General features: G+C 44.8%; 1 protein-coding gene across 4 annotated transcripts; it reads left to right on the forward strand.

The window, feature by feature from the left end:
* The first annotated feature begins 1,026 nt into the window (after window positions 1-1,026).
* NOLC1 (nucleolar and coiled-body phosphoprotein 1) lies at window positions 1,027-11,018 on the forward strand. Of its 4 annotated transcripts, XM_061358722.1 has the most exons (15): window positions 1,027-1,198; window positions 1,285-1,340; window positions 1,473-1,594; window positions 2,751-2,863; window positions 3,654-3,795; window positions 4,219-4,322; window positions 5,012-5,162; window positions 6,044-6,184; window positions 6,584-6,673; window positions 8,022-8,168; window positions 8,395-8,451; window positions 8,494-9,018; window positions 9,722-9,834; window positions 10,215-10,295; window positions 10,579-11,018. In XM_061358722.1, the coding sequence occupies exons 1-15, from the start codon at window positions 1,076-1,078 to the stop codon at window positions 10,735-10,737; spliced, it is 2,124 nt and encodes a 707-aa protein (XP_061214706.1). In that variant the 5' UTR covers window positions 1,027-1,075; the 3' UTR covers window positions 10,738-11,018. The 4 variants fall into 4 exon arrangements, with proteins under 4 accessions (XP_061214706.1, XP_061214704.1, XP_061214707.1 ...); XM_061358720.1 differs by having other exon boundaries at window positions 8,395-9,018; XM_061358723.1 differs by lacking the exon at window positions 6,044-6,184.
* Window positions 11,019-12,444: the final 1,426 nt, after the last annotated feature.

Below are 12,444 nucleotides of genomic sequence, written 5' to 3' on the forward strand. Positions count from 1 at the left end.
TTTACACTCAGCAGGATTTACAGTACACTCAATTGAAAGGAGCAGTAAAAAAAATTTAAAGCCCCATCATAAAGGCAGGAACAGAGCACTACATCCATCAGAGCAACTGTTAATTTCACAGAAGAAAAAACTCCAGTGGAAAAATGACTAATTTAAAGCTACAGCAATATACAACAGCTGAACAAAGTCTCCTTATCAGGAGAGATGAGAACTCTAACAGGCCGTTTGTCCTGATCAGCCTCACCTGGGGCTTCGACACCTACCCTTTGTCCATAGGCTCAAGAGCTCAATTTAAGCCCAGGCTTGGACATTCAGTACATGCTTATCCTAATTAATAAGTGTGTCTGTTTTAAGTCTTCTCTCCAGCCTTACTTTCTTGATACTCCTTAAACCTATGTTGTAAGTAATCTTATTCCTAATTTTCTCTCTGGCTTCATCTTACATGGCTCACCTTTCCTGGGACTGATTAATTTTGTCAACACCTAGTTCTACTTGCCGTGTTCAAGCTACGTAGTAGTGCACTCTATCGGTGAAGCCACTACCAGGACTGAGATAGTCCGCAGCTACTGGTTTGTTATCCTCCACGCAGCACCCTCGTTCCTTCGGCTGTCTACCGTTCTCCTTTCCGTGACCATATTTAAAATGGATTACAGCCAAGAGTAGACTGATGGGGGGACGGGGTTTAAGTGAAGTGGAGCCTTCCATCTTCCAATGCCACATGCACAGTACAAGTTTCATTGCAGAGATGTTCCGGGTTCCTACCGCCTCCTCCCCTCCTAAGCCTGCCTCTGCCCCACAAGCAGCCTTCCCGCTCTGGTCGATGCCTTCAGGCAGACGTAATCAGAGCCACTGAACGGGACCTAACTCCTTTCTCACCAGGAAAACACTTACGACTCACTCGCCCGTCACACCCACACCTCCAGCCTGCCAAGCGCTTAGGACCCCGCTGCCCCCTCACAGCCCGGCCAACATGGCGGTGAAGGCGGAGCCGGAAAGGCGCTCCCGCGCCCGCCTGTACGTACGTACGTGGCGCTGCTCGCGCGTGCGCGCGGACGGCACGTGTCGGCGGGGCAGCATGGCGGAGTGGCGCGCGGTGCCCAGCGACCTCTTCCCTTTCGTGCTCTCCTTCTTGCGCGAGAACCGCTTCGAGGGCGCCGCGCGCGCCTTCGCTAAGGAGGCTGCGGCGGTGAGCGGCGGGGTGAGGCTGAGGGGAGGGGAGGGAGCGGGAGGGAGCGAGCGCGGCCCAGTGGCTGACCGACTGACACGTCTTCTCTCGTGGTTTAGAAGGAGCAAGACCCCAACGCAGCCTCCCTCCTGGATATCTATAGTTACTGGCTGAAGTAAGTGTCCCTCCGGCCGCGGGGGCCAAGCTTACCGGGGTGGGGGTTTAGAGGCCGCGGGCATGCTCTGCCATGCTGCCGGTCTCGCACCGGCGCCAACCGCTCTCCGGCCCTTGGATTTCCTCGCTGTAGGTCTCCGGCGGCCAAGAAGAGAAAGGCTGTTCCCAACGGTTCCCAGGCGAAGAGGAAGCCGTCCTCCAGCAGCGATGACAGCTCCAGCGAGGAGGATGAGAAGCCCCCAGCCAAGAAACCAGGTGGGGTTTGTGAGAGGCCCTAGGGCAGGCCAGGGTTGTGTTTGGCATTGGATCCTCATCGGGATATAGAGCTCGGCTTGAGCAGCTCATTTGAGGTGCTTCAACAGCTATCAAGGACTAGGTTTTCATTGATTTATCACAGGCAAAAGACTTGCAAGAGACATGTGAGGTACATTCATCCTAGCTGAGGAAGATCTCTTTATCCAGTTTTAAGATAAGCACATCAAGGTTTGTGTGCGCTAGGAAGTTTTAGCCATTCAGTTCGTCTCTTTTGGCTGAGACTGGTAGAGACATTGGGCCATATTGAGTTTTGTAGGTGCCATAAAAGTAGCATTATTATTACCTTGTCTCTATTGAGATTCTGCTTCCCAAAAATTCACTAATAAGATGTCTTGGCAGGGTTACTCCAACTTGCTTCAGCACGTTCAAATCGTGCGTCAATTTAAATATTGAGCAAAACTTTTCTAAGTGTCTGTAGCTTGGACTGGTACTCTCCACATGATCCTCCACCCACCCCACCCTGTGCTATTTTCTAGGGATTCTCAGTTTCACTGGGAGCTTTAAAGGATGATTTCTTATCTTGTTATTTCAGGAAAACCAGTTCAGGCTTTTTAAATGCTTTCGCATCTATTTAAATACGCATAATTTGACAAAATTCCCGCATGGCTGAGATTTATCAGGACCTTCTGTATTGGTGGGCACTGTGACCTGTTTGATACAGCGTAGTGATATCTTTTACTTCCAGAGAAACGCTGAGTATCCCACCTGCTGCTTATGTGAGGTTACTGCCCTCCTTTCTCTCAAGCCTGTGTCCTAGTGTTATCAAAAAATATGTCCTTCCACTGCACTTTGTTATGTGGCGAGCCATATTTTTTCCCTTTTTATCTGGAATTGTTCTTATGCCTTACCTGAATCATGGTGTACACTTCACTTGAGGCAAAACGATTTCTTTTGTCCCATGTTAATAAAAGCAGTCAGTAACCAGAAGGGAGTAGATTTGGCTAAAACTGAAGAAACCAAGTCACTGTTAAGAGCTTCATTCATGGTTTAATTATCTTAGCATATCCTTTTGCCCTGATACACACGAGTGCAGGATATGGGTGCAGGAAAGTCGTGAATTAACTTATTATCAATGTGTGCTTTCCCTTATTTGCAGCTAAAGCAGCAGCTGTGCCCAAGGCAAAAGCAGTTCCTCCAGCCAAGAAGTCAGAGAGCAGCAGTGAGGACTCCAGTGATGATTCAGACTCAGAGGAAGAGAAGCCAGCAAAGGTCAGCTTTTCTTTCCAGCCTCTTTCACGCATATTTGACAGTGATAGATAATGGCAAATTTGACCAGCAGAGTTCTCTCTGAAACTGGGCTCACTTCAACTAGGCTAGAAGCCTAGGCTTCTGCAGGTACAACGTAAGAAGACATTTCTGTACTGGATGGTGTGCCATTTGAACTGATGCTATGGAAGATGATTTAATGTCCAGCACCCACTTTGATTCATATCCTGCTCCCTGCTTTTATCCTCAGACTGCCAGGGCTTACTTTTTTTTTTCTTTTTTTTTTCTGGGAGAAATATTTATTTACAGTCACAAAAAAAAGTTTTTACCTTTTTTTTTTTTTATATGGGTGCCTATATAAAAAGCAAACCTTCTCTTGCTGCAGTCAAGGTCTTGAGAAGCATTGGGGTGGGAAGAATGATGCCAGTGTATGCTAGAGGAGACCATCCAGAGTTGCCCAGTCAGTGTCTTCTGTCTTCAAATGAGCTTGGTCTGGAGATGGAAGAGAACAGTGCCAGCCCCAGAGCTGCGCCATTTATGGAAGCAGAACACAACTGGAGTCTGAGGTGCAAAGGAAGTCTCCCATGGGCTGCTGGGAGGTTTTCAAGAGCAGAATTGTTATCCAGAGATTTTCAGGCCCTAACCATTAGGCAGAGTAGCATTTCCAAGTCAAAATTATAATATCTTTCAAAGACAGCTGTTTATATTATCTGTACATGTGTTCCACTTATTAAGCTCTTTTTCACTATTTCATGGCTACAAGGGCTAATAACCTTTCCCTCTTGATGTTTAGAAAAGTGCAAAACCTGTGGTGGAGCCAGCTGGTACCAAAATCCCGCCTCGGAAGAAAGCAGAGAGTTCCAGCTCTGACTCAAGCAGCTCAGATGAAGAAGCACCAAAGAAACAGCCACCAAAACCAGCAGCACCTAAATCAGGTATGTCTTATTGTGTATCATGAGTCGAAGTGCAAAACCAAAAAAGCCAGGGCAGGATATAGGCTGGTGTGGGCTGTAGCTACGTACAAAGGCACATGTGTTAACAGCAGTCTGACAATCTGCTGACACTGCCATTTGCGCTCCATTCCAGTCTGCTTCTGATATGGAATAGGAGTAGAACTGACTGCAAATAAAACATCTGGTCCCAGATGCTGCATTGTTTGCATAAGCAGTTGTAATCAGTAATCCTAATGCTTTCTCTAAGCTTGCACTAGGTTAAAACAATGGCTTTGCAGTACTTTCTTAATCTGCCCTACTGGCTTCCTGTGATTTGTTTCTCTCTGTGGTACTTTATGCTGAGTATAATTACCCCTTATCTGCTGTAGCATATTTTCTAATGTCCCTTTTTGCTTATCTCAAAAGGAAGTAAAGTTGCCCAGGCAGCCACCAAGGTGGTCAATGGAAAGGCAGCAAGCAGTAGCAGTAGTAGTGAAGATTCTGATGAGGAAGAAACTGCACCAAAAAAGGTAAATTAGGCTGTCAAAAGCTTTGTGAACCCTGTAGAAGTCTAGTAAGACGGAGTTTATCTGTCCCACAGGGCCTGCAAAGTTTGTAGACAAAGGCACAGATGACACAGATGCTGAGCACAGCGTTTGTGGTTCTTGTACCTTCTCCCTTATAGAGTAGGATTATGTATTCTAGCACCTCTTTGTGCATTTGCTGTCTTCCCTAATACCTCCTTACCACTTCCTCTGCTCCTTCCTTTTACATGAAAATATATCACTGTGTCATAACCATATTGTAATCTTTATTATATGTTCACTTTTGCATGTTCTTTTGTGCTTAGCTATTTGTAATTTTGAGTTTTCCACTAGGGAGTTTAAAAATGTTTTCTGCAACACAAAAATAATCAGAGTTGTATTTAATCAGCTATCATGTAATTGCTATCATTTCAGCTAGTTCTGTGCCCCTTGATCAGAAGAGCTCCTCCTTAGGGATGCACGCAACAGAAACAGGAGCAGAGTGGCCAGAAAGATGATGCTCATATATTTCTTAAAATTTACATTCGAGAATTTTCATTAATCTTTCTCACTTTGTCTTCAAAATTTGCTGTCTTACATGGGATATAGAGTTAAACAAGATCCACATCCAGCTCTTCCCACAAGACTTCTGTAACTTATTATTTAATGTGAATTTCTTTTCTTCCTGTGATAAGGCTGTTCCCAAGAAATCGCCTCTGCCAAAACCCGCAGCCACTCAAGCATGTCCAGGAAAAAACAAACGTGCCAAAGAAAGTTCTAGTAGCGAGGACTCATCTGACAGTTCAGATGATGAAAAGCCACCTGCAAAACAAAAGCCGAAGCCTGGTAAGTACTAAATACTGTTGCTGCTACGTGGGAGGAGGATTCTTTCTGCTAGTCCCACTGTTTTGAGAGAAGCATGTGCAGGGCACAGGCAACTGTTGCTGCACACAAGGTTCCAGGTGATGGTGGTACCATGAACCAGAAATACAGTAGCTCTCTTCATGTGTGCTGTTGAGGCTAAGCTTACAATTCAGCTCCTCCCTCAGCAAGGCATGGGGTGCGAGAGGTTGTGACAGATGCTGCTTGGTTTGCATGTCTTCAATGCAAGTAGCCTTTAAGTACATTCTTGCAGGTTTCCTGACTGCTAGGATTTGGGAAGTAATTTGCCAGTGGTTTTGTTATTCTGCAGCTGAAGCAATTCAAGCATTTTTAAGGCTTTGAGAGTTTGGGTGGGTGGGGTCCCCCTTTTTTCTTTTTTTTGGTGAAGTACCCAGGGCTACTCAGTTGCAGTCCAACTGACGGGCTAAATGGGCCTTTTCAGTACAGTGCTTTTAAGATTCCAGTAGAGAGATGATCTGTGTGGAGGATCACACACTGAAACTGAGTCTGGTCTCTTAACTAGAGGGTTTGAGAAGGCAGTAGAGGAAAACAGTCAACAATTGATACCTCTATTTGTTGGGGTTTTTGAAAAGTTTTGGCAACACAAACTCCCATTATAAAAGTGCAGAAGAAACTTCTGCAGAAGTGGTTGGGTCAGTGAACGCCAAGAGGAGAGTTAAGTTCACAGTAGAGACAGGAAGTAGCAGTAGAGTGTGTGTAACCTTTCAAATAAACAGTGAATAAATGGAGCCAAATAGCAGAAGTGCTTTGTTCTCACTACAACAAATCTCTTGTGCTACTCACGTTATTATGCAGGCATCTGAATGCTGTGTCTATCTTCATAGGTCCATACAGTGCTGTACCACCTCCTCAGGCTACACAGACCAAGAAAGGCCTTGCCAAGGTTCCTGTGAAAAAGGCTGAGAGCAGTGACTCTTCAGACAGTAGTGATGAGGCAGAGCAGGTGACCCCAAAGGGTGGAGCAGGTATGTTGTGAGGACAGGACTCTGCAGAGGAAGTACTACATGGTGCAGACAATGTTTTGAATATGTCTTGGTTTCCTTGAAAAAGCCGTTTGACTTTAGTCTGTGTTGCCATTTGCTTCTCTGGAAACTTCTGAATAATTTGAAGGCATTCCAAAAAACATTGGATACGATCTGTGGATCCAAACTATGTGCAGGTTGGAGTACTTTGCGCATGTTGAAAAGTCATCAGGATCTGGTTTAAGCCAGGCCTGTTACTGCAGCTGACAAGGTACTTGCTTGGCTTCCAGTGTGCTGGCTGAATGACTGGTGCACTGAGGATGGTGCATCTGGAAAAATTTGGATCTTGGGGCAAAGGTTTAATGTGGATGTGGCCTTTTAATTTTGAGCTTACTTTTGCAGGCAAAGCAGTAGTAGCCAAAAAAACACCTGTCTCACAAAAAAAAGCTGTGACTACTAAGAAGGATGAATCCAGTTCTGACAGTGACTCAGGTAATTCAGTACATAGTTTTGGGGTTTTTGTGCTAATGGTTTTATTGGCTAGGTTGCTGTATAACGGTGTACCTACTAAGATCCTTAGTATCGAAGCTCAAAAGCTTCACAGTCTCCATATCTTAACAAGAATGTGAAGTTGGAAAACAGCAGTGTACTACGCAAAGTGAAGCCTGACCATGAGACGCCATTGTGAGACCAATTGGCAAGTGCAGGAAGGTCTGTATATTGCTAGATTGACGGGGGGGGGCATCATGTGTATCAGGTTTCTCCAGGAAGGTTAATGCTTATATTTTTTGAGGATCTGAGTCTTCAAGATTTTTGGTTTCTGTTGTCCCATTGTGTTTGGGAGAAGTTTCTGAAATGAAAAACGTCATTGCCATACCAAGTTCAAAATAGACTCGTTCGAAATAGACTCAAAAGATGCCTTCTCTTAATGTGACTGCGGAAATGGGGACAATGTACTTTGTATCCTCTGTTCATCAGGTTTAACTTTGCACTGCTGCATTTCCTATACAAGTTCCCTATGTGCTTGCTGCATCTCTCCTCCAAGTTCAGGGTGCTTCAGTTGTGTATCTCAACATTGCTAGTGCCACATCAGGGACTGTAGGTGGCAGCAGCCTGTCTGTCTGCAGAAAGCTAGCATTTAGAATGGGTGTCTTCCCATATTCTAGCGCTTCCAACAAGTGACAGCAGTTACGTGTTTTCTGGTTTTGTCACCTAGTTTTTCAAAACCATACAAGGTTTTGATTACTGTTGTTAGTGTTCATAAATGTTGGAATAGATCAGGCTTAGCATTCCAGATTCCTGTGACACACAATACAAAGGCATATTTCTATGCAGGAGTCTCCAATCCATCCTCAGACTGCTGCTAAACATTTAATACAGGAAATAGAAAGCTTAAGTGAGATACTGAAGTGTTGCTGCGTCAGTTTCCCTGCTTTGTCAGTTTTATCTCCTTGTTTGTTGCCTGTTCTTTGATCTGTACCACCTAGCTTCTTTTCTTGGTTTCTTCTTCCTGAGTTTGTTCCTCGTGATACCTGTACTTTCTCCAGTCCCTTCTTCTGTACGTCTTTGACCTTATTCTCCAAATATGTGCTTCCTTGTGTATGCATTAGTGAAAAACTTAAAACCGCATGTTTCCACTGCTTCCCAACAAAGGAGATAATCTGGAAAGACAAATGCTGACCCTCACCATCCAGATGTTCATCAAATGCTGCTTACTGCCAGTTACCTAGTCACTCAGCCCTTGAGTCATAACCGCTTTTGATTTTCACTCCCTGTGAGCTCTATACTTACACCAAAAGTTCAGTCATTTAAAGAGCATTCTTTTTGTGTTTGTGTTTAGATTCTAGCTCTGAGGATGACAAGAAGAAGGTAGGGAATAAACTCCCAGCTAAACAACCTGTGCTGAAGAGTACTTCAAAACTAGCAAAAGTATCTGTCAAGCCTGGACAAGCGAAGAAAGAATCCAGTTCCTCCTCAGACAGTTCAGGTATTGGGGTAGGAGAAAAGAAGAATTTCCACATGCATGTTGTGCTTGCTCAGACCTCCATGTTTCTAGGCAGGGTATGATAGTGCAGTTGGACAGGAATACCTGTGGCAGTATTGTTTCAAGTAGCTGGTGAAGTGCACTGTGTATCAACATGGAATCTGTGTGTTAGCTTTATGTTCAAGGAATGGGGCTTAGCCTTGATCATTTTTTTTTCTTTCCATTCTAGATTCTGATAGCTCTGACAAGAAGGCCCCCGTGAAGCCCACAACTAAAGCAGCAGCCCCTGCAACAAATAAGTCACAAGCTGCAACAAATAAGTCACAAGCTGCAACAAATAAGTCACAAGCTGCCACAAAGAAAACACAAACTAGCTCTGATTCAGATAGCAGCTCCAGCAGCTCTGAGGATGCAAAGAAGAAGCAAGCCACTCCAGCTAAATTAGCTGGCAAAGTGGGTAAGCCGGTGTCCAAACCTTCTACCACAGCTTCCAAAGCAGACAGTTCTGACACTGATAGCTCAAGCAGTGAAGAAGAAAAGAAGCCAGCAGTGAAACCAGCCACCAAATCTACAGTGAAACCAGCCACCAAATCTACAGGGACAGCAAAAGCAACTGTGGGGAAGAAGGCAGCTGCTTCTAGTAGTAGCAGCTCATCCGATAGTTCCAGTGAAGAGGACGAGAAGCCCAAAAAGGCAGCAAAAGGGGCCCAGAGCAATTCTAACACTGCTGTCTCCACAGAGAAGGCAAAAGCATCCACACCAGCAGCAAACAACCTGAAGTCTAAGCCAGCTGATAGCAGCAGTAGCAGCAGTGAAAGCAGCTCTGAAGAAGAGACTAGAGAAGTCAATGGAGGTATTACCCATAGTCTGTCAGGTAGCGTTACTGAGCTGAACATGAATGAGGATCTTTCCTAAATGATATTGAGTCTAGTCTCTATGCGTTACTAGTTTATGCCATCTGGTGCAGTACTGAGAAGGAATGGCTTGTTTTTCATTTGGTGTGATCCTTTTTGTTTCTACTGTATATCTGCTGGCAATGCAATTTATGGTAAGGTTAGGTACACTTCTGTACAGTTGTCAGTTGCCGTATGTGGATCCATATGTTAGTGACTGTTAGTGACAGCAAGGCAGAGTGCTGGAGGACATTGTGTTGAGTAGGACACCATGGATAATGTCCCAGTGCACAGTCTCAATCTTTTTTCCTCCAGGAGAAAACCAGCTTTGAATGCACTAATGATTTGTGCAAGTGCATACTGTAAGGGTTCAAGAACTAGTAAATTTTAAGAAACAGAACTTCCAGTGTGCTAAATCTTAAATGTAGAGGTACCCTATTCCACAAAATTATCTGTCTCCATTAGGCTAGGATGGCAAAGTCCTTGCTGACCCAGAATGGCTATTAGTGTCTGTTATAGCCGTCTGTTTTCTGAGTAAGATAATGCAGGGACTGTTTCTCACACTTGTGTCAAAATTGGGTTTGCATTCTGGGAGGAGATGCCATTACCTTTCCCAATACTGTAGTTACTCCCTTTGAAGTTTTGCTACCGTACATCTAACAGGCACAATCGGGAAGAAACAAAAGAGGAAAGATGCTCAGGAGCCAGAGACACCACACAGGAAAAAGGCAAAGATCAAAGCCAAAACACCGCACACAGTTCCCAAGGTGAAGCGGGTGAGTGAGCATGGACTGGGGTGACTGCAGCCCAGGGGCATTTCTGCCTCCTGAACTAGTAGGCATGTTTGGGGCTTTGGGGGGAGGTTGGTCTCACAGCTTTAATTGTAGTTTTGCTCCTTCTTCAAGCACTTGAACCTTGTCTGGAGAACCCTAGGGAGTACATGTGTGTGCATAGCATTACTGTGGCAAAGGTTGATTGGATGTGCTTGCACAGGAGCGTCCCTGAGCCACCTGATCTGAAGAAGGAAAAGAATTATAAACCTGAGAAAGATTAAGCTGACATGAGCAGCACTCTATATTTGCAGGATGAGGTTGTCACTAAGTGAATGTTGTGTGTGTATGCTCTACTCTTATCTCGTTTTCTTTCTCTTTAACAGCCAGCCTCTCCATTCCGCCGCGTAAGGGAAGAAGAAATTGAGGTGGATGCCCGTGTTGCTGATAACTCATTTGAAGCAAAGGTAGAGTTAGGTAGTGCCCACTACAGTGATGCCTGACCCTGACCCCAGCAAATACTGGCAGAGCAGCCCCGGTGTGCTTGTGGGGAGCTTTTTTGGTGGAAATTTTTTCCACCAGGAGGTGCTGTTAAGCGTGTGAGCACTGGCAGAAGGTGCATGGGAGGGTGGTATCAGCTCCAGTGTTAATGTAGTGGAGTGTGCTGGGTATGGTTGAGTGCAAAGCATTGCCTTGACTCTTGGGTAGTGACCTGAATTTCTTTTTCCTCTCCCCCTTCAACTCTCACAGAAAGGAGCAGCTGGTGACTGGGGTGAGAAGGCTAACAATATCCTCAAATTCACTAAAGGCAAGTCTTTCCGCCATGAGAAGACAAAGAAAAAACGAGGCAGCTACCGTGGGGGCACTATATCAACCCAAGTCAATTCTGTCAAGTTTGAAAGTGACTGAGAATGTTTCCTTTGGAATTCATAAAACATCTGCTCACCAGAACGGCCTGGATGGGCATGTGAACATTATGGACGTCAAGCCTGCCTGGAGTGCTACCTCCCCATGCCCATTGTGGGTCAGGCAGCTTCAGTGTAGGGATGTGGGAGAATGGTTGGCTGTTTCCCCCTTTTGTTTCCAATTCTGGTTTAAGCCCCTGATTTGAAACCATCCTTGAGCTGGTGTTATTGACACCACTAGGGTGACTCTCCAAGACTTAAATTTTCTGTGGTCTTATTTTAAAAGGCTGGCAGTGATTTTTTTAATTTTTTTTTTTTTTTAATTTTTTTCATTTCAATCTCCTGCCAATCTAGTAGAAAAAAAGAAAGTAATTCTTCTGCATCTTAATCTCCCCCTTTTTCAGCCAGTTTAACTGGGATACCTGTGAAATGGCAAGTATTGTAACTTGCTTTTGGTTAGTTACTGTATAAGCAACAACTTATTTGAAGCCTTTGGCTGTAATCCCTACCCCAGCTGACATTTCAAGTTCACAGTTGTAGTGTGACAGGGTTTCTTCTTTAATGGTTTCACCTTGCAGTAAATTCTTACCTTCCTCTTCCTTAACACTTCTGTTGAGGCCGCTAACAAGAGTGTTTAGAGAAGCAGAGTCTAAATACACCTTAGTAGTTGAGTAACTGTTGCTTGCAGTTGGAAGCTGTGGGCTATTGTGAGGAAGACTAAGGTCTATAGTACTGCTGTGGCACTCCTTGATGACACTGGGAATGTAGTTGGGGAGTGGAGATGTGCAGAAACTTGACTGCATGGAGATTGTGACATTTGGCTTGGTGGGAGTGGGTAAGGAAGCAGAGGTAATAAAGCCACCTTTTCTACCCAGCTTTGCTTTTTTTCCATGTTTTTGTTTCAGAGGCTCTGACTGCAGTGTGGCGTTACTCCTTGTTTTTTCTGAACATAAAACATGCCAGCTTATGCTTACTCCCAGCAGTGTGCTGTGCAGCTTGTTAGGAGTCAAGATGAATGTATCATTAATGCCTTAAATTTCTGGTTTGGTTCACTTGCTCTTTGAGCTGTTTTCCATCTGTTAAATCCCTCTCAAGGTAAATTGTATTTCCCTATAGCACTGGGGCAAATAAAGACTGGTGCTACAAGGTTTGAACATGTGCATGTTTGATACAAGGACCCTCAAATTCAACAGTTTGCAGCCTAAACAGATACCATGAGCAACTTGAGACAATATAATGGCTTCCTGCTGTTGAGAGGAGGGCTTGCTCTAGTTGTGTGACTGCCTACTTATTTCTGGTGCAGTTTGCATCTGTAGAAAATGGTTCCTCCAACTACATTTTTTCCCCTGTTGGGTAATTAACCCTGTTAGGGTTCATTTTAGTGGTAGAACAGTCTGTTGAGCCCACAGCCAGTATGGATTGAACAGTGGTAGTGCATGTTTGGGAAGCCGGGGTAGAGGGCTGTGAGAACTGCTACCCCATCTCATGAAACTGCCACCCACCGGGCAAGGTTATGCAGGGCCTGATTCCATGTTTCCGTTCTCTTCCCAGAGAGTGACAATGAGAAGAGCTCTGTTGTTACAGGAACCTATGTTTGTTTGCAAAGCAGTGTCACCTAATTGAGGGTTAGGATGAGTCTTGATGAGCCACCCCCATATACATGAGCTGCAACTTGTTCCAGTGAACATTTTTCAGGACTTCTCTGGCTTGC

Source organism: Neopsephotus bourkii, unplaced genomic scaffold (assembly GCF_033783945.1).
Source record: "Neopsephotus bourkii isolate Nb327-2 ecotype Australia unplaced genomic scaffold, CSIRO-AGI_Nbou_v1 NB_951, whole genome shotgun sequence".
Taxonomy (NCBI): Eukaryota; Metazoa; Chordata; class Aves; order Psittaciformes; family Psittacidae; genus Neopsephotus; species Neopsephotus bourkii.

Excerpts from the sequence above, each read along its gene's own strand:
- NOLC1 (XM_061358720.1), top strand. The coding sequence starts at position 1,076 with ATGGCGGAGTGGCGCGCGGTGCCCAGCGACCTCTTCCCTTTCGTGCTC. Across the intron at positions 6,674-8,021 it reads CAGTTCTGACAGTGACTCAG|ATTCTAGCTCTGAGGATGAC; the intron begins GTAATTCAGTAC and ends GTTTGTGTTTAG. Across the intron at positions 10,296-10,578 it reads ATAACTCATTTGAAGCAAAG|AAAGGAGCAGCTGGTGACTG; the intron begins GTAGAGTTAGGT and ends CAACTCTCACAG.